Below are 23,405 nucleotides of genomic sequence, written 5' to 3'. Positions count from 1 at the left end.
GGCAGAGGCAGAGGCAGAGGCAGAGGCAGAGGCAGAGGCAGAGGCAGAGGCAGCTGAATCTCTGTGAGTTTGAGGGCAGCCTGGTCTACAGTGTGAGTTCTAGGACAGCCAGGGCTATGAAGAGAAATCCTAACAAGGCCGACTCTGACTCTGCTGCCTCCCTTTGGATCCCTTTCCCCAAGTCCTGCCTTGTCTGGCCTCAGTGGGACAGGATGCATCTAGTCCTCCTGAGACTTGATGTGCCAGGGTGGGTTGGTACCCATGAGGAAGGGGTTTCCCTTCTCAGAGGAGAAGGGGAAAGGAAATGGGAAAGGGGGGTTGAGGGTGGGACTGGGAGAAGAGGAGGGAGTGGGGACTGCAGTCGGCATGTAAAGTGAACAAATAAATAAATCAGGAAGAAAAGGAGCCAGGCAGGTGCATTTAGGTAAAGCAGACTGAAAAGGTGGGTAGGGTACCAGTTTTGTAGGGTTTCCACCTGCCTGAGAAGCCTTCCCTAAGATCTCAGCACCAGCCCAGACCTGGGCTCAAGCCAGCCAGGCAGGAGCAGAGGTTGCCCTGGGCTTGCAGCCTCCTGAGCATCGCTCCCAGCCTTCAGCAGCTGCCTGGGTATTTCCTCTAAGGACCGAGTTCTAAATTCAGCCCACGAAGTCTGTCGGGCTGCAGCTGCCGTATTAGCCTTTGCCAAATGACCTTTGCCCGGACCATGCTACCCTGGTCAGGGCAGCGCAGCCACAAGGCACAAGTCCGACAGGCGAGGCCCCAGCTTCCCTCCCTGGCAACTCAAGGCAGCCAAGCTCGGCACCTTCCAGTTCCCTCCCTCTTGCCAAGGAAGAAAAAAAGACTCCCCGGAGCGAGTGAGTGCCCCGTGTGTCCTCTTTCAGGAAGGCTCTTTTACTTAGAGCAGCTTCTGGAAAGGGAAGCACAGAGAAAGATGCAGGAAAAGGTCACAGGTGCATGCCAAGGAGCAGGGGAGGGGGGAGCTTCTTAGACTAGGCACAGGCTGACAAGATCCTGACAGCCACAACTGTCCCTGAGACGGTTTCCTTGCTTCATGGTACCCTTGCATACTCCTGGAGAGGCTCTCCTGACTTCTATTGTACCAAACGGGGTTCTCCTTTCTTTCTCCCCTCCCATTCTGCTTATTCCTTTTCCTTGTCCCTCACCCTCTTTTTGAGAGCTGTATTTATGTAGCTCATATTGGGCCTCCACTCGAGATGTGGTCAGAGGTGACCTTGAACTCTCCCGATCCTCCCTCTTCTACCTTCCAAGTGCTGGGATCACAAGCGTGTGCAACCACGCACTTATGTGACACCAGGGATCCTGTACGCTAGGCAAGCACATGACCCACTGACCTACTTTCCGGGTGTTTGTTCATCGTGGCTGAAATTCTGCTTACTTATGTGTCTTCCCACTGAAAGACAGACTCCAGAGAGCCAAGGCCAGGTGCTGTATATACAGTTTGTCCCATGCCCGATTTAATGGTGGACACAAAAGCGGGTGCTAAAAAAAAATGTATGTTGAGCAAAAAAAAAGAACGGCTGTCTTTCTTTGTACCAAAAACTCCCTGATGTGTGGCAGCAGCTCCAACGAAGCTTTGGCCGGGAAATTCAGTTCTACTATTTACTCACCTTGGGTAGGAATTTCTGACTTTCAGCGACCTTGTCTGAGAAATACGGGTCATGTTGCTGTAAATGTAACGTATCTGGCACACACCAGTCATCCAAGTGAGAATGGAGAATGGCCCTTCCCTGGAACTGAGTAATCAAACGCCAGATAAGCAGGGGTTTATCTGAGGCCCAGAGCTTAGTGGAAGGCTAGAGTGCTTTCCAAGTAAAGGAAACTTTCTTTGTGTAACATGGAACAAAGTTTTCTACCTTGGGGTGTGTGGACAGCTGGGACCAAGGAGGCCTCTGGTGAAAAGGACAGCTGTCTATTAGCCTGCTCTGCAGGGTCCCCAAACCAAATGGAATTAGTCACACTGAGCCTGGGCTTCTTCCTGTCCCCACCCACCCAGAAAAGGGTGCTACTTTGTCATAGGAACAGCAGTCCATGGCTTGCAGCTTGCTTGCCCTGTTTAGCTTTGGAAGTCAGCTGATTACGCGGCTAACCCAATTAGTGGGGGAGAGGCGCTCATTACAGGGGGCTTTGCCCTAAGGATCCACATTCTTCATTCCCCAAGCACTCTTGACCTAAGCCTTCCAGGGCCACAGCAGCTTGAGTACAGGAAGCAGACCTCCCTGGCAAGTGGCCTGGATTTCAGGGACAAAGGAGCAGCCTGCCCAGGGCGGCTTGCAAAGCTCTCTCAAGATCAGACAGGCGCTTGGCAGGCACCAACCACCAGCTTGGCAGGGTGGGCTGCAGGAAGGCTGCCAGGCAGGGTGACCTTCCTCTCAGCACCAAGGTTGCAGGAGGGAGGAGACAACAGGGACAGATTGGAAGGGGCTTCCTGACGATCCCAACTCCCCAGATGTTGGCCCCTTATCACCTGAGCCAGGCAGGAGTGCCTTCTGTCCCAGGTGCACATAGGGGTGGGGGCCAGGGACAGATGGCCATGGTCATCAGAATTCAAAAAAATACACCTTATAAAAGCCTGCTTTTGTTATTAAATTTTTTTTTTTTTTTTTTGTATGACACACCAAAATGCTCACAGTGGTTATCTGGGCAGGGGCTGAAGTAGGCCAATATTTTGCATGGGTTTTGCCTTCAAACTTTTCAAGATTGTCTGAATTAAAAAAAAAACAATCAAAATATAATTTTATAATTCAATTACTAGATTTCAAGCTCAAAGAAAAGAAAAGATAGGGAGGGGACCAGGTCACTCCTGTATAGAGGCCAAACTCAAAGGTTCTCCCCCTTGCCCCTTTAATCAGCTCTTTATTTGTGAACCTGCCCTGCTCAGTGAGCAACCCATTGCACCCTTCTACAGTGTGCACAGCATCCCAGTGTCTTAGTTAAGTTTTATGTTCACGGATAAAGTTTAAGATGTATTTGTTCTTATGTGTATGCAGGTGTGTACCTCCATGAATTTATGTGCACCATTTGTGTGCAGTGCCCTTGGAGGCCAGAAGAGGGCGTAAAATGCCCTGGAACTGGAGTAACAGTCAGCTGAAGGCCACCCAATGTGAATGCTGGGCACTGAACCTTGGTCCTCTTCAAGCTCACCAAGTGTTTTTTTTTTTTTTTTGTTAAAGATTTATTTATTATTATATCTAAGTACACTGTAGATGTCTTCAGATGCACAGAAGAGGGCGTCAGATCTCATTACGGATGGTTGTGAGCCACCATGTGGTTGCTGGAATTTGAACTCAGGACCTTCAGAAGAGCAGTTGGTGCTCTTAACCACTGAGCTACCTCTCCAGCCCTCATCAAGTGTTCTTAATCACTGCAGCTTTTCACTGGAATACCCAAATGATGCTTGATTTCTGATTCAGAGAAATTCACAGTGAAACACAGTAAATCCCCTGTTTTCTTCATGCAACTCTCAGGACAGAGGCTCTCGCAACAGCTTCCTGTTCATGAGGGCTCCATGACCATTTGCAATGGCTGCATAGCATTTGTGGCAATGCTGTGTGGTAAACCCTGGTTTTAGAAAGTCCGGACTGCTTCTCCCCCTTCAGCCCTCCTCCGTTCTGCCACTGCTCTTTAGAGAGACCTTCCCCAGCCTCTGTCCCATAGGACGGCATCTCAGGAGTTTCTCACAACCAGCAGGTATTTCAAACCAAGTGTTAAGCCATTGAATTCCTTCCATCTCATGAAATGCAGCCATCCACTGTCCAGCCAGTAAGGGCTAATGAACACCTATTGAACCGGTGAAGGCATGTGTGGCTAAATGAATGGAATGTCTCGGGGGAAATCCTTCCTGTGCCTTTGGCCTTTTGTGTTCCCTTTCCCCCTCAGGCTTCCTTAGCGATTCCGCATCCTTCTCTGGGTAACTAATGTATGGGTGTCACTGCCCAAAGAGGGACAACCCCTGCTATGATGTGGGAGCAGCACTTCTGAGACAGGTTAGGGGAGAGATGGGGATGTCAAGTCAGGCTGGATCACTTTAGAACCACTGTGCCTGGGGCCGGTGAGAAAGCTTGTTCAGAAGGTAGAAATGCTTGCCACCGTTTCTGATGGTTCTTGGGAGTCACATTACAAAAACTTGAGAACCAAGCACGGCAAGGTGTCCTCTGACTTCCACACACAGTGTGCACATCTGCATGCACACACACAGATACACGCAAGTGCATACACAAAACAAGGGGAAATAGATGCAATACATATTTAAAGGAACCACTGTTTCTGCTGCTCCTCCACTCTGCCTGGGGGCTCTCCGGTGAAGAGGGTTACTCCAGAGGGAGAGCTCTAAGAACAAGTAAGGATACCTGAATCACGACCTGCACAAAGCCCCCACAGAGTCACATTTATCGGCAGTGGGGATGTTTGGCCAGGTCTGCAAAGATCCCAATATCTGCCTCACCCCCTCTAGCACCCTTCCCTTGGTAGAGTGGCAAACTCTTTGATGTCTGTGTTGGTCTTAGAAGTGCTGGCAGTGCTGATGTGCAGGGCCAGACCCAAGTGCAGGTTCACAAGACAGCAGCTCAGAGGCAGCTATCGCCGTAGTTACTTAGCCACGGAGGTCAAAGATGCCTTGAAACCTTGGCGTCTGAAGGTCAGTGCATTGTGACATGCATCCAGTCTCTGCTGGCTTCCTCTATCAGGGGTGAAGTGACACCCCCACTTTTCACCCTCAGTGTCCTGACCTGCATTACTTTCTTCAGACATTGGCTTAAAAGTCCTTTCCCTGCCCAGCTCTCCCCATCACTGTCTAAGTGTCTGAGTTTTCATCTCTTCATGGCCACTGGCTCACTCTTTCACTCCCACTGCCCTTCCCTGACAGACTTACCAGCATAAGGGTGGGGATTAGACTCATGCCATTCAGCTTGTGAGCCCAGGACCCCAAACAGAAGAGATGCTCACCAATATCCCAAGCAGAAGAGATGCTCACCAATACCCCATACAGAAGAGATGCCCACCAATACCCCATACAGAAGAGATGCCCACCAATACCCCATACAGAAGAGATGCCCACCAATACCCCATACAGAAGAGATGCCCACCAATACCCCATTCAGAAGAGATGCTCACCACTTGCCCAGAGCTCCTATCTTTGAGAACAGTCACATACTAGAAGTATACTGGTGAGCGACAGGTGACACGCTCATCACAGTAGGAGTCTTCACACTCACGAAGACCACAGGGGAGGTCTGACAAACCCAGTGAGTGGAAGTCCAGGAGAAAGAGGAAGAGGCATTTTCCTTTCCTAGGTGTAGATAGGATAGGTGCTTTCACGGAAGATCGTGAGCCTCAAGAAGGATTGTAAACATGAGCAGAGTACCATGTGCATATGTATGAAACGTCATAATGAAACCCATTATTTTGTTTGTAACTAGACATATTAAGAAAACCATTTAAAAAAAAAAAAAAAAAAAGATAAACTATCTACCTCCCAATCAGGCTCCTCAAAGCCATTGGTTCCTAAATTGCATTCCGTATGATGTGCTTCCAAAAGAAAAGGGTTCTGTGGGCCAGTTTGGGAAACAACACGTATTGCCCTACACACTCCGAAAACACACACCAACACACAGTCCCCGAAACATTTGTTCAGTGAAGAATATTTATACAAATTTGGGGGAACTGTATATTAAATTTATTTTGCCACAGAATGCCAGCATCCCAGATTGCCCGGACTGAAACAGTGCTTTAGGGGGTTGGCTGATGAGCCAGGAAGAGGAAAGACCAGAGCATTCCTCAAGGCCGGTCTCTGGTGAAAATCTCTGTCCCAGGGCTTCCTAATCTGATGAGTCCCCTAAACCCAGAGATTTAGGAAAAGCTTTCGGAGATTAAGAACTGCAGCTTCCACCTGCCAAACTGCCTCGCTAAGAATTTCCCTGTGGCCATGGCATTAGCAGTGTGAGAAGGATCTTTGACAAGCTGTAGAAGCGGATATGAGGAAGCCCCAGGCAGCCAAGGGTTGGGTGACTACCAAGGGCACCGGGACTAGGGTCAGCATTAAATGCACACCATACTCCATCTCATACAAAACACTTTATATACAATTCTGGTGGCTTCCAGCCCTCTGCAAACACTGACTTACTGCCTCTAAGGAAGCCCTGTGCTACTACTTGCTAGACTAAGGGACATGGCCACCGTAAGGCAAGGAGGGACATGGCCTTCCTTTTTATTCATTGAAGTCCAGCTCCCTAAGCTTCCACACATCTCTCAGGACTTCGTGTACGTTTGGCTTTCTCAGTATGATAAAAAAAATTTTGCATAGCCTTCTGATAAATACAGAGGTCTACCTGACAGCCATACAGTCAGACTTAAAATACATCATTTGGGAGCCTATATATTTATCACAAAGCAAGGGTTGAGGAAACACCATACGCAGCTAAGGTGACCAAAGTGGGGACTTGAAAACCACAAGAGAATATGCAAGGCGGGAGGTGGGGGCCGGTGGGGAGCTTCCCAAAGCCTCTTAGTTAGACCCCAGCCTCCTCTCCTGCTCTCAGCCCGCAGTTTCAACCTGAGGAAGCTTCCTCAGGGCACTGAACACCTACCGCTCAGACACGGTTTCAACATTCTTCAACACCAACAGTGCCAGTAACATCCCAACTTCCTTCCAGATGGGCGGGAAGTCATGCCTGTGACATCTGTCACGGGCCTCTTGGGCTCCTCAGCAAGTGGCACTTCCACATATGAGTCTGACATAGCTTCTCATTCCTGAGAGCCACTGTCACTGGCTCTCTAATCAGCATTCAGTACCAGGCCCAGGTACAGCTAGGACACCTGACAGTGACCGCACACTACACATGCCTGTTTACCTTTCACTGGTATGCTGTCCAACCCATGTCCACGCAGCCTCCAAACACCCCCCACCCCTAGATAACATTCAGGGTGTCTTTCATCAACTTTCCCCCAAGGTCTTCAAGTCAGCCAGCTTCCTGATAGGACCGCATCCCTCACACCTCCTGGACTGAGGGTTCTCATCCTCCTACACCCTCTTATCTAGGGTCAGACCAGTGTGACCCTGCGTCACTGAGGGCTTTGTAATTGATCTGGTCCTTAGAATTCTCTTCTCTGGGTCCCTTCTCCATCACCTCCTTCTCTTCGTCTTTCCCTCCCTCCCTCCCTCCCTCCCTCCCTCTTCTCCCCTTCTCTTTCTCATGGCCAGCCCAGCGAGCAGTACCTTTCTCTCTTTCCTCCCTGTTCCCCCTCAGAGAGAACTGCACAGGCTAAACAAGTGCTTCTCGACACCAGTCAGCCTTGCTACTTACGCTTCCGCTTAAGCACCTCACTGAGACTCCTAGCTCCTGTCTCTCATCTTCAGATTCCTTTTATGGCTTCTCCTGGGCACCCTCATGAAGTCCACCAAGGATCAATGGGAAACTAACTTCCAGCATTATTTACGAGTTAGGGCTCTGCATCCCTGTCCACTCACTCCTGAGTCTCTCAAATGATGGTCAGTTGACAACAGGCACCAGTCATTACTGAAGACTGGCTTACAAATAAAGGCTCCTCCTTAGACAGGGTTCATCAGTGTAGAATCCCAGATGTGACTGTACATAGACACTGAATCGTCTCAGGTTAAATCAAGTTAAAATGAGGTCATAGTGGATTAGGATTCTTCCTTTCAAGCAAAGAAAATAAGGCTCCATCAGCGGATCAGGAGTTAAGAGAACTCATTCCTACAGAGGATCAGGGCCCAGGTCTCAGAACCAGAACAACTGTGGCTCACAATTGTCCATGGGACTCAACGCCATTTTCTGACATCCAAGGGCCCCAGGCATGCAAGCGGTATACAGACATACATACAGGTCAAACACTCACACATATAAGATAGATCTTAAATCTTTCTTAACTGGAAAAAAAAAAAGAAAGAAGACAGATTCACAGAAAGAAGATGTAAAGAGAGAAAACCTTGTGAAGACAAAGCAGGCACAGGAGAGATGCAACTGAAAGCCAAGGAGAACCACAGACTGTCCATCAACCACCTGAAACTGGGAGAGGCAGGAGCAGGCGCCCTCTGGACAGCATGATCACACACTTCTACCTCACAACCAGGAGAATGTTACACATTCCTGCTCTTGCAAATCCCAGAGCTCCTTCTTCGTTACAGCAGCTCTGGCAACTACATTCATCTCCCAAACTCCCGACTCCAGGAACCAAGAGTTCAGGAGACAGCCATAGATCTTCCACATACTATGCAAGCCCACTCAACAAGGGTAAAGGGCTCTACATTCCAATCACAAGGGCTCCTGGTGCTTGGTGCACAGTCAGCTGGCGGGGTTGGGGGTGGGGGGGGATGAAAAGTACCACATAAAAGGGCTGCTAGGGATGTCTGGGCAATTATTTCTTTCTCCTCCCCCTCTTCCTTCCTTCTTCAGACAGGGACCTAAGCTGTCTTCCAACTTGCCATGTGCCAAAAGATGACTTTGAACTTCGAATGCTCCTGCTACCACTTCCTGAGAAACAGAATTAAAGGTATGTGCCACCGTGCTGTTTCATGTGATGCTGGGGATACAATCCAGGGTTTTGTGCACGCTAAGCAGGCACTCAACCCAACTGAGCTACATACATTCTCAGTGTCTCTGAAGCAACTCGGATACCCAGATGAAATTATGTGTAAAGGGATTCTTTAGGCAGTCTCCGGCAGGCACCCTGTAAAGGTGTCTGATACAGAGCAACTTCCTGTGGTGGACAGCATGTCCTTTAACATCCCCAGACAGTGTTTCCTTCTGGGACTCTCCAAGAACAATGTTTGCTGTGAAAATGCTGCACATACCCAGCTACGGAGCCCCTATATTCCAACCAGGGAGCAGCATGCAGTTTTCGCTTCTGTCCACTATTTCTCTTGACTCTCATGCCTAAACCTAGCAGCGTAACAGCGTGCGCTCTTCCTGTGCTGTTTCACACACCACTGCCTTGCATGGCCACAACACCCCGATAAGCAGGATCCAATACCTATGAGCCGGCATGCCTGCCTCACATTCTTCTCGCAGCTTTTCCATGTGCTTTGGGGATCAGGTATGAACTTCTAGGGAGACTAGCACCCCAAAGCCAACACTCCTGGGTCCATCTCCCTATCTTCCTCCAAATCACCAGGCTAGTTCCTGTGGGGCTCATGCTTTGACTGTCCCATGCTGCCCTGGGCCGTGTTAGAGCAACTCCTTCACACCTGTTTCTACCTGCTCCCATCTTTCAAACAGCATCCTCTATACGTCATAGGCAAAGGGGGTGGTGAACTTTGCAGAGTCATACTGAAACTTTCCAACCCTCCTAGCTTTGTGGACTCAGGTAAGAACTGGATTCAGTTCTCTAAGCTTCCCATCTGTGAAGACATGGGAACCCCTTGATGGGGTTGCAAGAGGAATTAGCACCTGAAGGGAAATCTATCTCTTAGCAGTCAGTTGAGCACCCATTAAATGGTAGCTACAGACATCAATGTCTTAGCATATGGCAAGCACCAGTTAAAGGTATGCTGTCATCAGTGGCTCTTATAGCCACTAGTATACAGTCGTAAGTAGTTTTATATGAATGTTCTCCAGTATGCTAAGGTTCCCAAGGCAGATCCTGGGACATGGTTTCCCCTGACAGAGCATCAGGATGGCAGATTATATACGGAGCTCATTAAATGCTGCAGATGAAGAGGCTCCAGAGTGGGCCACACTGGGTGCCAATAAGGCTAAGATGATCCACAGAGATCTCTGAAGTCTGCTTTCCCCTCCCCCCTGACTCAGAGGCAGCAATGCCTAAGAGTGGATACTTCTCTCCCGAGTCGAATCTCCTCCGTGAGAAACATTACCTCCTGGGTGGTCCCCATCCACAGCAAGGTATCCCCATTGATCAGACAAGCTTTCCCAGAAACAACTTCACTTTAGTTTTTAAAGTAACAGAAAGAGCTAGATGAAATGTCACAAGATTATAATCTCTAGAGGCTAAGGCAGGAGGTTGGCAAGTTTGAGATGAGCCTCAGCTACATAGTGACTCTGTCTATAAATACACAGAACTCTGAGCACTAAACACTTTCGCATTCAGGGGGATGGAGAGCATTGTCTCTGTGGCTGGGCTCAGGAAATGTATGTAAAAAAGAGGATAAGAAGGCAGGTGTTAAATGTTCACAGCATTAAGTCTTCGTTTGCAGCTCAGAACCAGAGTTAGCCGGAAAGGAGACTGTAGCGCAAAGCCAGAAATGTGTACAACACCAGCCTCCTCACCCAGCTCCTCGATGGCCCAGCTGTTATCTGTTCGAGGGCTGCCATCCCCGGTTGCAACTGTCTCTGCATTTACAGACATCAACTTCTCGACTCACTGCAAACACCCATTAAAAGTAAGTCTTAGGTCAAGCCTTGAATCCCAGCACTCAGGAGGCAGAGGGCAAATGGATCGCTGTGAGTTAGGTGCCAGTCTGGACTACATAAGAGTTCTAGCCCAGCCAGGGATATACGGCGATGACAACAACAACAACAAAGCTATGTCTTGACTAAGGTGAAACTCCAGATACAGCAGGTAGCAAGGTGTCACAAATATAACCTTCCCACTTTCTAGGGGCCTTGGGTACTTGTTTCAGGTCTTAAGGCTGTTTTTCTACAACTATAATAGAGTTTCTAGCACCTGGGCTACCTGTCCTTCCAGACTGTGGTAACAGGGAAGGCCAGGAAAGCAACAGTGGGCTGTAATGCACAGGCCCTGGTGGCACAAAACATCTGTTGTGAGACAAGGATCCCTGGGCAACAGCACCTCCTGCTTAGGACAAGAAGATACAGTCCTTGCCCTCAGGAGTTAACCATACAGAAGGGAGGCAGGGACAGGTGGATTGCTGGCCATCAGTGTAGGGAATAGATGAGCTCGAAAAACCGTGTCTCGAAATATAAGGTAAGCTAGGCAGAGCGATACACATCTGTAATCCTGACATTCAGGAGACAGAGGCAGGTGGATCTCTGTGAGTTCAAGGGCAGACTGCTCTACATAAAGAGTTCTAGGCCAGCCAAGGCTGCATAGGAAGGGTGCACACACACACACACATACACACACACACACACACACACACACACATGAGGATGCAGACAGACCAAGAGATAGAGGAAGGGAGTGCAAAATAAATTTGTCTAAAAAAATTCTAATAGGTAAAAAAAAAAAATTCAAGGGCAACAGGCCCAACAAATAGTAACAAAAATCATAATGGTTAGATCCAGTGTCAGAGGGGCTCTAAACTGGTTGGATTTTTTTCTTCTTATGACTAAAGTAGCCGCATTAGAAAAGATAAGGCTATCTATGAGGTTCACTCTAATGACTCCAGACTCTGGCACCATCTGCTCCAGTGACCTGCAAGGGACCCCGAGCCTCAGGATAATTGAAACTCTGCTTCCAAAGCATCCAATTACCGAGCGCCTGCCAGTTGCAGCACACACTGTAGCGTCAGGGTTAAGAGGGGGCAAGAGTTTTCCAGCAGAGACTCCCAGCAGCCCCCACCCAGCCCCTCACAGGGCCGGGGGCCCATTCCCTGCTGCAACTGGGAGTTCATGGGCGTCTGAGAGGCATAGGAGGGTGCCCCTGCCTTTCTGTTTTGGGCTCTTATTGCTCCGGGGTCCTGGTCTTTTTTTACACATAACCAATGAGACATTGTTTTAGCTCATCCAAAGGCACTAATTTTTTAAAAGAGATTTTATCTAGGCCAGCAAAGTTCCTAGGAAGCAGGCATCCTCACCCGCAATAGTATGCACTGCCGTACCCTCTTGAGAATTTGACCAGTGATATGTAAGGTTCTTAATATCTTGTCACACAACAGCTCCATTTTAGGAATTTATTTCTAGACAGACGGGTAGATAAGGCTTATCACCACAATGCTATATAGACAATGAAGTGACTCGCTTGAAATAACCCAGTGGCGGATCAAACTGTTACTATCCCGAAAGACAAAGCAGATGAATCACAAAAACATCATATTAAGCTGAAAGCCAGAGACGAGGGCATGTGTGATTCCATTTATAGGCTCATAAAACTCGAGGAAAGACTAAGTCTGAGCTGGAAGGGAAAGCAGTCGGATTAAGGATGACCTGGGGTTGGGGTCAAGAATGGACACCTGAGAGGACCACGAGGGCTTCTGAGGTTCACATAACATCCTCTGTCTTGATTGAGCTGGTTACATGTGTATATGCATCTTTGAAAACTCACAATACTCTGGGAATTGTATGCACACTCCAGACCTGTACATCCTGCTATCTGCCGGGATGTCGGCCACACTTGAACTTGATATAAGCAAGTAAGTGTTGGAACAGAATCTTACAGCAAGAACAATCGAATCATGGTACAACCCTAAAGCAAAACACGGTGCATCATGTTGGCAATGAAAATTTAAAGACACGGGCTAGACATGGTGGCACTTAATTTCAGGACTTGTGGCCACAGCAGAAGGATCACAGGTTCACAGGTTCACTATATATATATATCTCCAGGCATGAACTGTGTTATGGGAGTTTAGCCTGTATATATGTTTGTGTATCACATGGGTACAGTACCCAGGAGGACCAGAAGAGGGTGTTGGATCCCCTAGAACTGGAGTTAGAGATAGTTGTCATCTACCATGTGGGTGCTGGGAATTGAACCCAGGTCCTCTGGAAGAGCACAGTAGCCGGTGAGCCACCCTTCTACCTTCTCTTGTGTTTATCTTTTGCAATGTTCTAAACAGACAAAACCCCTCACCCCACCTCGTGTGTGTGTGTGTGTGTGTGTGTTTGTGTGTTTTGTGGGTTTGGTCTAATGTTATTTATGTTCATTTGGTCTCCAAAACTACACAGGCATCCTCATGTCTGTATGTAAGATGTTGAGGGACCCTGTCCCCCCCCAGTTGTTTTTGATTGGTAATAAAGTTCCCCATGGCCAATGGCTGGGCAGGGACACAAAGGTGGAACGTTTAGGATTCCCAGGCAAGGAATTGGGAGAGAGGGAAGGAGTTAGTTGCTATGCCAGGAAAGGAGTAGCTGCCACGCCTGAGATGTGAAGGATAGAGAGACAGCCAACATGTAAGAGTCAGGGAAGGGGCTGGTGAGATGGCTCAGTGGGTAAGAGCACCCGACTGCTCTTCCAAAGGTCCGGAGTTCAAATCCCAGCAACCACATGGTGGCTCACAACCATCCGTAACAAGATCTGACGCCCTCCTCTGGAGTGTCTGAAGACAGCTACAGTGTACTTACATATAATAAAATAAGTAAATCTTTAAAAAAAAAAAAAAAGAGTCAGGGAAGAGTGGGTCCAAGGCCCCCCACAACTGGGTTTAGGACAACAGCGATGTAAAGGCATATTAAACTGTATATGTGTGTGTCTTTCCTTCAGGAACCCAGAACATTGGTGCAGTATCAAGAAACACAAAGCCACTGCCAGGCAATTAGGGAAGAGATTGATTGGCAACTTTAACGTGTGTGTGTGTGTGTGTGTGTGTGTGTGTGTGTGTGTGTGTGTGTGTGTACAGGTTAGTGTCACCTCATTCTGCCAAGTGTACACATTCTAGAAAATCTCTAACTACATTCCCTTTTGCCCAAGAGGCTGAATAACGTAAGAAGGTAAAGACCAAGTGAGGGGCAAAGGCTCAGGACCAGCTCCGGCCTTACAGTTCTGCCTTCCAGGCTTCCCCAGCAGTCCCAGTGCCAGTCTGGTCTTTGCATCCCATGCTTTAAAGACTGGAGGGTCACTAAAAGCACACATTCTTGTCTTCTCTAGGAGACAGTGTGTGGTTCGGAAATCAAAAGAATCGAGGTTCCGCGGGACAAGAAGCACCGAGACCAAGTCTCTACTGGGCCCTGTGCTCACACCAAGTACTTTGGTACCCAAAGGCCTGAGGTCTCAAATGCACTCTCAGAGAGAGTCCTTATTCATATTTTGTACTCTCCTCTTATAAGACATTTACAAGGAGTGGGGCTTCATGGTACAGGCCTGTCATTCTAGCTATTTGGGAGGCTGAGGCAGAAAGATCAAAATTCAGACTAGCCTGGGGGCAACTTAGTAAGATCTTGCCTCAAAACAAAAAGTAAAACACAAAGGGGAGGGGGGAGTAGAGAGGGAGGCTGGGAATGTAGCTCAGTGGGTAGAGCACTGTGTGCTCTGCTAGCTAACGTGTGAGGTCCTCTGTTCAGTTCCCAGGATCACACACTGACACACACGCACACGCGTGCACGCACACACACACACACACACACACACACACACATGAATATACAAATGTGATGCACTGGGGTGCGGGACTGCACAGCTGGACAGCTGAATGCTATCTGAAACGCCATTTAGGTCCCCAGCAGCTTTGCATGCCTCTTGAGCGGTCTCCCATGCCATCAGTCTCAAGTCTGAACGCCTCAAGTCTGGGGCCAGGGAGCTGTGGGACCGGAGGAGCAGGCCTGAAGGAAGAGTGGGGTCAAGGTGGGGATGTGTGTCAAAGCACGTCTAAACCTGGAAATCTTGTCCTTAGATAGACAGGAATCGGATTGTTCCCCACCACAGCCCGAGGCCTTAAAGTCCCAGTGCACTTAACCCTATGCCCCACACCTTTGCCTCACCAGAGGAGATGACGTAGCCAGTAGACAGGCTAAACTTCCTTTCCCCTTTTAAGATCATGTCCACAAGTACCTGGAATTTATTCCTCAAACAGATGAGGCGTCCCCAGCACCCTGGCCCTGCAGTGATATATACTCACTCCCCAGCCTTTGTTCTCCCCAATAAACTGAGCCGGTTCTCGAAGCCGTTCCCCGGTGTGTGTTCTTTGCTAGTCCGCTCACTGCTGACCAAGATCCTGCCAGCATCCTGCTGCCCCCCACACCTCCTCCCCACGCTAAAGTTCCCTCCAGTCCAGCCGGCTATACAACAGGACCTGACTACTCTGGACACAGGGTGGCAAAGTCAGCTTTGCAATTCATACCGCAGGAAAAGTGTTATCATCTTAAGTTATATTCACTTCCAGGAAGGAGCCACCAAGGACAGCAGGAGAGTGACAGTAAAGACCACAGTCATGAGATAGCCCTGCTGCTATAAGTAGGCAAGCACTCGACAAGACCTACACTCTTAGATCTACACTGGGCAGACTCAACCGTCAGCAGTGGCTGGGCCATCGTTTCATTTGAAGAAACGGGTGTGTCTCCAACCTATGGAAAATGGCCCTCGGTGTGTTTAGAAGCCAAAAGAAGAAAGGGGATGGGAAACCCGAGTGGACAGTAACCAAACCGGACTGTTTTGTTTATTGGCCAATTTATTTTGTTCTTTTAAGGATTCCACCTAGGGTCTCAAGAATGCCAGGTAAGCACTTTTCCACTGAGCTGCATTCTCTACCTTTATATCACTATTTATTAGTTATTTATTTTGTGGATTTGAGACAAGGCTTTACCCTGTGGCCCAGGATAGCCTAGAGCTGTCTATGTAAGGCAGGCTGTCCTTAAAGTCAAGGTAGTCCTTCTGACCTTGCCTTCTGAGTGCCGGGACTGCAGAAATGAGCCGCCACGCCCAGCTTTCCTCTGCCCTCAAAAGTTACCTTTTGAGACAGGATGTCAGTAAGTTGTCTTAGGCTCGCCTCCAATTTGCTCTGTAGCCTAGGCAGGCTTTGAACTTTCAACCTGCTTCAGCTTCTTGAATAGTGGGTTTGAAGGCCTGGCTCCTAGTCAGATTTTTGAACATGGACCTGGAGCCCCACCCCCACCCCCGTTTTTTGTTTTGTTTTGTTTTGTTTTAAAGAGACAGATGCTTGGCCTAGCGTAGGGAAAGGAAAGGAATTTAAGAGAAAAAAGTTGACAAATAACGACAACTGCTCCATCTACCACAGGGCAGGCGGTGGCAGAGGTCATGCTTCTTCAAGACGAGCGGTGTCTCACACAGGATCAATCAAAGAAGTGGCTCCAGACAATAGCCGTTCTGAATGGCCAGAGCGAGGCCAGCATCCGCGGCAGCCAGCTTCTGGGGTGGCTTAGGAAAAGCATAGTTCCTTGAGATCACAGCACAACAAAACGCACTACAGTTGTCTTGAATGACAGAGCTTCAATCCCCTCCCAGCTCAGCTTATGATTCTACTCTTTGATAAAACTTTTTTTTTTTTTCTTCCAAAAGTAACTTTAAGACAGTTATTCGCTCTGTACCTTACAGGTCCCCACTGCAAAATGGGCAAATCCCATCCATGGAACCAAGAGGAGGATCAACAAGATGAAGATGCTAGTGAGGTCTATTAAGTACAGCAACCCCAATAATGTCACCACAGAACGAAACCTCTGTTGTCACTGTTTGGGGAGATAACTCTAATAACTGCAATCACAAGCTACTAAAAAGGTTTTTTTTTTTTTTTTCAGTAATCCACTGGTTCAAAAGACATGGCTTTGGAGAGTTGGGGACATAGCTTAGTGGGAGAGTGTTTACCTAGGAACCACAGGCCCTGGGTCTCATCCCCAGCAATGCAAAGGAAGCCAAAACAACTGGAAACATAAATCTCACAGAGCAAGGTCTTCTCAGTGTGCACTGCAGTTCAGGAAGTAGGAGAGATGTGCCTGATGGCAAGGTGCTGGAGAAGATCTTAATCTGGGGCAGGATGGGAAGACTCTAAGGCACTCTACGACTCCACTCCGGGAGACGGGAGTGTCTGGTAGAAAGACTTCTAGGTGTTAGGCTCCTTAGGGCCCAGAAAACTAGATCTACAATGTCATGTCAAGGTGGGAAATGGCCTTATGACTTTGGGGTGGTGGTGCAGTGAATCCACCCCTAAAACCTCCAAAGTCAGGTCTTCATGCCAAGCCAACATTAAAGCATAGGCATAAAGAAGGGTCCTCAAACACTTTCTTTGCTTGCTTTCATAAACCCTCCTCCCGATTGGAGAGTAAGGGCTATAAGCTGAACACAAGTCCAAAGAAGACGAGAGCACGCTTTATCTGTATTTGCGGCTCATTTGGGGATACAATGAGGAAGGCAAATAGATCCCCCACGACTGAGATCTGAGAGAAATTATTCCTATTATCTGAGCTCAATATGTAGTCATTTCCCCAAGCTACTTACTGTGTGCTTTGGTCTAGGACAGGACACCTGCTTCTGTAGTTAGTTCTTTTCTTATGACCCCTCCCAGCATTATCTGAGAGGAGAGTTCCCAGGCATCGAGGGAGCTAAGAAAGCGCTGTCCCTCTGGTCCTGGCTCTGACCTTGCAGATAGCATATTGTGCTTTGCTTCAGCTGAACCAGAAGCCCATTTGTCCAATGCCAAAGACCAGATCTAGGGTCCCAGAAATACACTTCTGCATAGCTCTCTGTGCAGCACGTCCCAGTGAAGTCCACCTGATTCCTTTTTCTAGCCCCTCAGTGTGCTGTGTTTGTATCAAGTAAGGCAGGGGCCCCTGAGTTCTCTCTGTACCAGACACTGGCCTGGGAATGTTGTGTCACAATGCCCACAGGCTGCTCACAGCCTACTTGGAGAAAATAGCTACTTCAGGGGTTAAAAAAAGATCACAAAATAGTAAGTGCAAGATTAGTAGGGCTGGGCCACGGTGGGGTGGGCAAAGCTTGTGGGATGAAGAAGGCAAGCCTCAAGGTAGGTGCTGTCTGTGCCTTATGACTATGTGCATCCCAAGCTAGGCAAACCTATTAGGTAGAAGACCAAGGACCGTATTAACTCTAAACTTAGGAGGATGCATTTTCTGGGGGAACAAAAAAAAAAAATATCTCTAGGTTTTAATCAGATACTCAAGAGGGTATAGGCCATAAAAAAATATCGCTACCACCATTCTCCATGCCTCGAAGGTGGCCATGATATGATTCTCTGTCATATTCAGTGCATGGGTGAACCCAATTCTCCTGTAGGAGCTACAGCTAATGATCAACCTGCAGCAGACAGGTCGGAAGGGGCAGGGCTAACGGGCAGTGTGTTTTAGGATTAAGGGGTCTTTCAGAGATGCTACAGGACTGAAGACCAAGGGAGGAATTTAAGGGCTCAGTGTGGGAGAGGGGTCTCCTGGAAAGGGAGAAATGGGAGACATTTCTCCAGAGACATTCAGTAGAAAGATACCCTGCCTCCAATTAGTCCCTGATGGCCTATTCGGGCTGGGTGGAAGGCCTTTGGGTAGGCCATCTCATCCCTGAGCTTTTAGCAAACTGCTTTGGCTCTTTCACGTTGAGCCTTATCCACCATCACACACTGGCTTCATATGATGTCAATACCCCCCTTTTATTTTTCTGGGAGGGAGGGTAAGGTAAGCTCTCATATAGTCCAAACTAGCCTCCAACTTACTGCATAGCTAAGACTGGCCTTGAACTCCTGATCTCCCTGCCTCCACTTCCCAAGTGTTGAGATTATGGTCGTGTGCCACCACATACAGCTTTAAAGAAAAACAAACAAACGGACAAACAAACATTCAAATGGAACATGTGTGGCTCGCATGCATGTTTGCATCTGTGTGGTCATGCGTGTGAGTGTGCACGTGTGTGTAGATGCCTGAAAGTTAACACAGAATGTTTTCTTCATTCAAGCTTTATTTATTGAGGCAAGGTCTCTTGCTGAACCTGGAACTCCCATTGCCCTTATGACAGCTTCTCTCTGCCTCCTGAGTGATTGAATTACCAGGAGCTATCTACCCTGACTTCCTAGTTTCTGTGTTCATATTGGGGATTTGAACTCTGGTCTTCACACTTTCATAGCAAGCACTTTATCTACTGAGTCACCTCCCCAGACCCCTAAGATACCTTTCTTATAGGAGTCACTATCATACTTAGGGACCCCCATGAGAAACAAACTCAAACCTTAGCTGAGTACACGTTATATGAAGAGGTCCACTGGCCTCCCACCCAACAATCCTAAGGTAGAAGACAGGACACCAGCCACATACCTCCTATATAGCTCATATTCTTAGATTGTCTCCCCCTGATCCTTATATTCCTAAAAACATGTTCTCCCCAGTTTATAGGAGAAAATATTGATTGATTCATTTTTATTATTTGAACATACAGAGAAGCCTCCATTCTAAGTCTGGAGGCCCCAGAACAGTCTGAGATGCACGTAGGCAGACTCTTGTGCGGCGTATATTTTTAGAATCAGGGGAAAGATAGCAAACTACCAGCAGACAGTTTCAGATACTAGTAAATGCTGTAAAGAGACTAAAACTGGGTGATCTAATAATCCCATGGGGGAATAATAAACTACTGAGAGGTTACTATGAGACAGACTGAGAAACACAGACTGCGAAAGAACAGTCAGTACTAAGGGCCCGAGGCATGAAGACGATTGACAAGTTCAAGGGACAGAAAGGAAGTCTGTGTGGTTCCAAGGGAGGGAGAGGGGGCAAGATAAGAGAGTAGACCAAGGAGGCTATGTCAGGGACTCCAGGTAACAGTGTGGACTGGCAATTTTATTTGAACATGTGTATAGGTGTTTTACCTACAAGTGTAGCTATGTACTGTATGCACCCAGTGCCCACAGAAACCAGAAGAGTGGGAGCTGGATACCCTAGGACGAAAGTTACAGATGGCTGTGAGCAGCCATGTGGGTGCTGGGAATTGAACCTGCGTCTTCTGCAGGAGCTGCCAGTGATCTTAGTCACTGAACCATTTCTCTAAGTCCCCTGGGAATTTTATTTAAAGCACAAGAGGTCTTGAAGCAAGAAACTGACACAATGGAATTCTGGTTATAGGGGAAGAACAAGCCACAGCATCTGGGCTGAGAGCAGGTAAATGAGGCAGCTCAGGAGATACCACCGTTGCTAGCTTGCATCCAGCACCTAGACTTGATTAGATGGTGTTAACTCTTCCCATTGTCAGTATGGTGCGACACTAGACTCTCGCATCCAACAAAGTGCGGCTCCTACTAGTCCCGAGATGGCAGCTGTACCCTCTGCAGCCACCAGGAGAGGACGACTACTAGTGGTTCCACAAAAACAACTGCACGGTCTGTATGCAAACACGCTTTGTGTTCATCGGCAACACTGAACAAAGGGGGAATGTCCGGCATGTGCCAGGCACTTGTAAAGTTGTTCTGTAGTACTGGGAACACATTATTAGAGTTGATGCTGAATTTAAAAAAAAAATTATTCTGTCTGGGAAAGACAAAAGGCCAGCCCTTGTTCCTCAAAGACAGGGGATCATCGGGGTACCAGTCCCTTTACCATGTATGTTCACTCAAAACTCCACCAAGCTCAACATTCTTAAACACCTTTGAAGAGGGAGAAAAATACAGCAAGAATACAGCTGATAGCATTTGGAGGAAGTGCGACATTATAACTAAAAGGACATGAGATTTGACCCTAAGGTCAGCTTCAAGCCTGGAGTGTCTCAGGGAAGTAACTCTGGAGTTACATAGTTTCCACAAAGCCTTTACTTCGCTCCATGCCCTAAGGCACATGCAGAAATGGCAACCACCCTACCTTAAGTCAGGAAGGCATGCTCTCCAGCCGCCCCCACTACTTCCATTCAGTCAATACTTCTAGAAAGGACTAAGAATACACTGTTTCATGTACCACCCTACCTCCTCTGACTCTGCCTTCTGGCCTGGCTCTTCTGACCCTTTGAGAGCTTAGTTAAACGCATTCACTCCCATGCCCTGCTTTTGCAATGAACTACCAGGACCCAATTTTGTCTCCAGATCCCCAGACTGGAACATTCTGTTCTGGACAGAGCAAAGGAACACGGGAAAGCAATGAAAGAGAGAGAGAGAGAGAGAGAGAGAGAGAGAGAGAGAGAGAGAGAGAGAGAGAGAGATCAGCAGGTAGAGGAAAAGAAAAAAAAGTAAAGCATTTGTGTGACTAGAAGAGATTCACTCCCCAATGGGGCAAGTCCCCTCCCCCACCTCACCCGAGAATCTGGGGACTCTATAACAGGTCTGCCACAGACACTGAGTATGTATTGCTGAAAGTGGGAGCCCAATTCTGCAGGGATCCACAGGCCCCAATAAGACAACTGCTGTCCTACACTGGCCTGACAAACCAGTTGAGACTACCTAAATTCATGTCCATCTAGAACCGGAGAATGTGACCATACTTGAAAGTCTTATCCTTTCAGATGTACCAGTTAAAGTACAGTTACACCCTACTGGGTTAGGGTTGGCTTCTACGAGAAAACAGACACAGACCCACAGACAGGAGATGACACAGGGGCAGTAAGTTAAGAGCATTCAGAAAGCTGAGGCAATTGGACCATGAATTTAAGGACCGCTTGGACTATACAGTAGGTATACAGCCAGCCTGGGCTCCATAAGAAGACCCTGTCTCAAAAGCAAAAGGATCTACTGTATCCTTCCAACATCCGATTTCACTGCAGGACGCCCGCCAGCCTCGAGTACTTTGTTACAGTAGCTCTGCTTCCATTGCACCGACTCTCCAAACAATCTTTCCCAGCCCAGGTACAGGAAGGAAGAGGCAAAGCCTCCAGTCCTCTGGGATTTCCCAGCTTCCCAGTGGCCAGCAGCAACCTCAGCCTAGGGAGGTGAACTGAGAGGGGATCAAGTTTCAGCCATCCCACCTTCTACCACAGGAGGCCAACTGGCAGGGGAGTTTGTGTTTTCTCCCTTAGCTTTCTAGTCTGCAACCTCTTTCAGTTAAGGTTAGTGTGTCTTTCCTTTCTCTCGTTTTGAGTGAGACCAAGTGCCCCACTATGTAGCCCTGTGCTTCCTGGAGCTCCTCCTGATGCCTCAGCTGACCTTGAACTTGTGGAGATCCCTTCTGCTGTCTCCAAGGTGCTAGGATTACCGCCAGGCCTGACTTTTACATTTCAATCATTCAGTTCCTGCCTTAACAATGAATTCCCACCATCTATCTAATATTTCTTTACACCGAACTGTAACTTTACTACGTTTGTATAAATTTATCTAGGCATCTGCTCTACCACTGAGCTATGTACTAGTCTAATAATTTTATTTTAAAAGCAATTGCTACATCATTATTACAATAATGGGGAAAATCAGCATCATGTATATTATGCGGTATTATGTGTCTTTGAATTACACACTGAAATGGATACACAGTATTTTTTTTTAAAGTTCATTCTTGTACCATGTAAAGTAATCTCGGGAGGAAATCCAATAGGATACGAACTACTCTTCATTTACTTGTCTGGTGCTCTGCACTCGTAAAAAACCGACTTCAAGTTCTTGGATCTCCAGGTCCTTTCCTGGAGGAAGATCACACTCCCCATGAAGGTAAAAGAGCAGGCGCACAAATAAAGGCATCAAGAGTGCTGAGTTCCCGCGCGGGGCATCCTTAAAACACCTACCGAAAGTAGGAGACCGAAAGTGACTCTAAATACCCAGTCCTTGCAAGTGACATGGGCGTGGAGGAACTGACCTTCTCGCGCAGAGTGCAGTGTACGTCCGAAGCGACGCGCCCTTCCCACCACGGCTCATCCATCACCGCCGCAGATATGAAGCTACCGGGATCTCGGGGCGCACCCTGCGAGGACACCAGGAGCTTCAGCGATCGGAGACACTTCCTCCACCCTGCCCTCAGTGACCCTGATCCTTCTCGGTCCCTGTCCCAGTTCGGGACGGGCGCCCCCTCCTGCCCTGCACGGTGGAGCTGGCTGTCGCCCGCTGTCCTGAAGAGCCAGCAGTGTCCCCGCTCCCTTCCCTCCGCCGGCCCAACCTGGGGCTATCTGGAACTGTGTGCAACAACTTGCAGAATATCCAATGTACCCCTCTGCAAAAGTTGCAAAGTTGCCGACTGCAGTAGCTCTCCCGGGGCTGGTTGGGTCACTGGCTCAGAGTCCCCAACTCCTCCCCCGCCGCCTAGCCTTTGTCCTGCTCGCACATCCTGCCCTCGAGCCGGGGCCAGACTCACGCATCGCTGTCCCGGCGTGGGGGGCCGCGGGTGGCGGGTCCCTTCCCGCACTGGGTACGTAGTGCCCTCCGGTGGCCGCCCGGCCCCTGGTCTCGCGTGCTCGCGACCGCCGCCTCCGTAGCCCGTCCCGCCTGGCCACCGGCGCGCCCCTGCGTGCGCTCGGTCCCGCCGCGGCTCGCAGTTCGGGCCGCCGGGGGCCTCCCTCCCTCGCTCGGGGAATTGGGGGCCGGGCCTCGCGCATGCGCCGCCAGCGCCCCGCGCCCCGCGGGGCGGGGGGCTGGAAATGGCAGTCTTTCTTTCCCCGGCGCTGAGCTGAGCTTCCTGCCCACCCTCCTCCCTCGCCCCGGCGGAAAGCCAGGCTTCACCTTCCCTGGGACTCTGGGGGCGATCCCCAGTCACCCTGCCCCCTGGATTCTGGGGCGCGGGGGACGCGGCGCCACCTGCGTGTGCCGCGCGTGGATCCAGCGGCCAGGACGCCCCCAGAAAGTTCTGACTCCTGCCAACTGCGCTGCTCCTGCCAACCTGCAGACTCTTCCACCTGTCTTTCTTTCTTTTTCAGCCTGCCCTGCGATGGGGAGGTAGATTTTCAAACAATTC

The 23,405-nt window shown here is 48.9% G+C and overlaps 1 protein-coding gene across 1 annotated transcript in view; it reads right to left on the bottom strand.

Annotated features, from left to right (window-relative positions):
* Positions 1-23,021, bottom strand: part of Ccnjl (cyclin J like) — a 58,805-nt gene extending 35,784 nt beyond the window's left edge. The window contains exons 1-2 of the mRNA XM_021212906.1: positions 22,809-23,021; positions 22,317-22,421 (exon numbers count right to left, since the gene is read on the bottom strand). Coding sequence (XP_021068565.1) covers positions 22,317-22,379 — 63 coding nt within the window. The 5' untranslated portion in view covers positions 22,380-22,421; positions 22,809-23,021. The remainder of the gene's footprint in view (positions 1-22,316; positions 22,422-22,808) is intronic.
* Positions 23,022-23,405: the final 384 nt, after the last annotated feature.

This window comes from Mus pahari, chromosome 14 (genome assembly GCF_900095145.1).
Source record: "Mus pahari chromosome 14, PAHARI_EIJ_v1.1, whole genome shotgun sequence".
In the NCBI taxonomy this organism is placed as follows: domain Eukaryota; kingdom Metazoa; phylum Chordata; class Mammalia; order Rodentia; family Muridae; genus Mus; species Mus pahari.
Note: the sequence above shows the minus strand (reverse complement) of the source record. Positions and strands in the feature narration are given on the sequence as shown.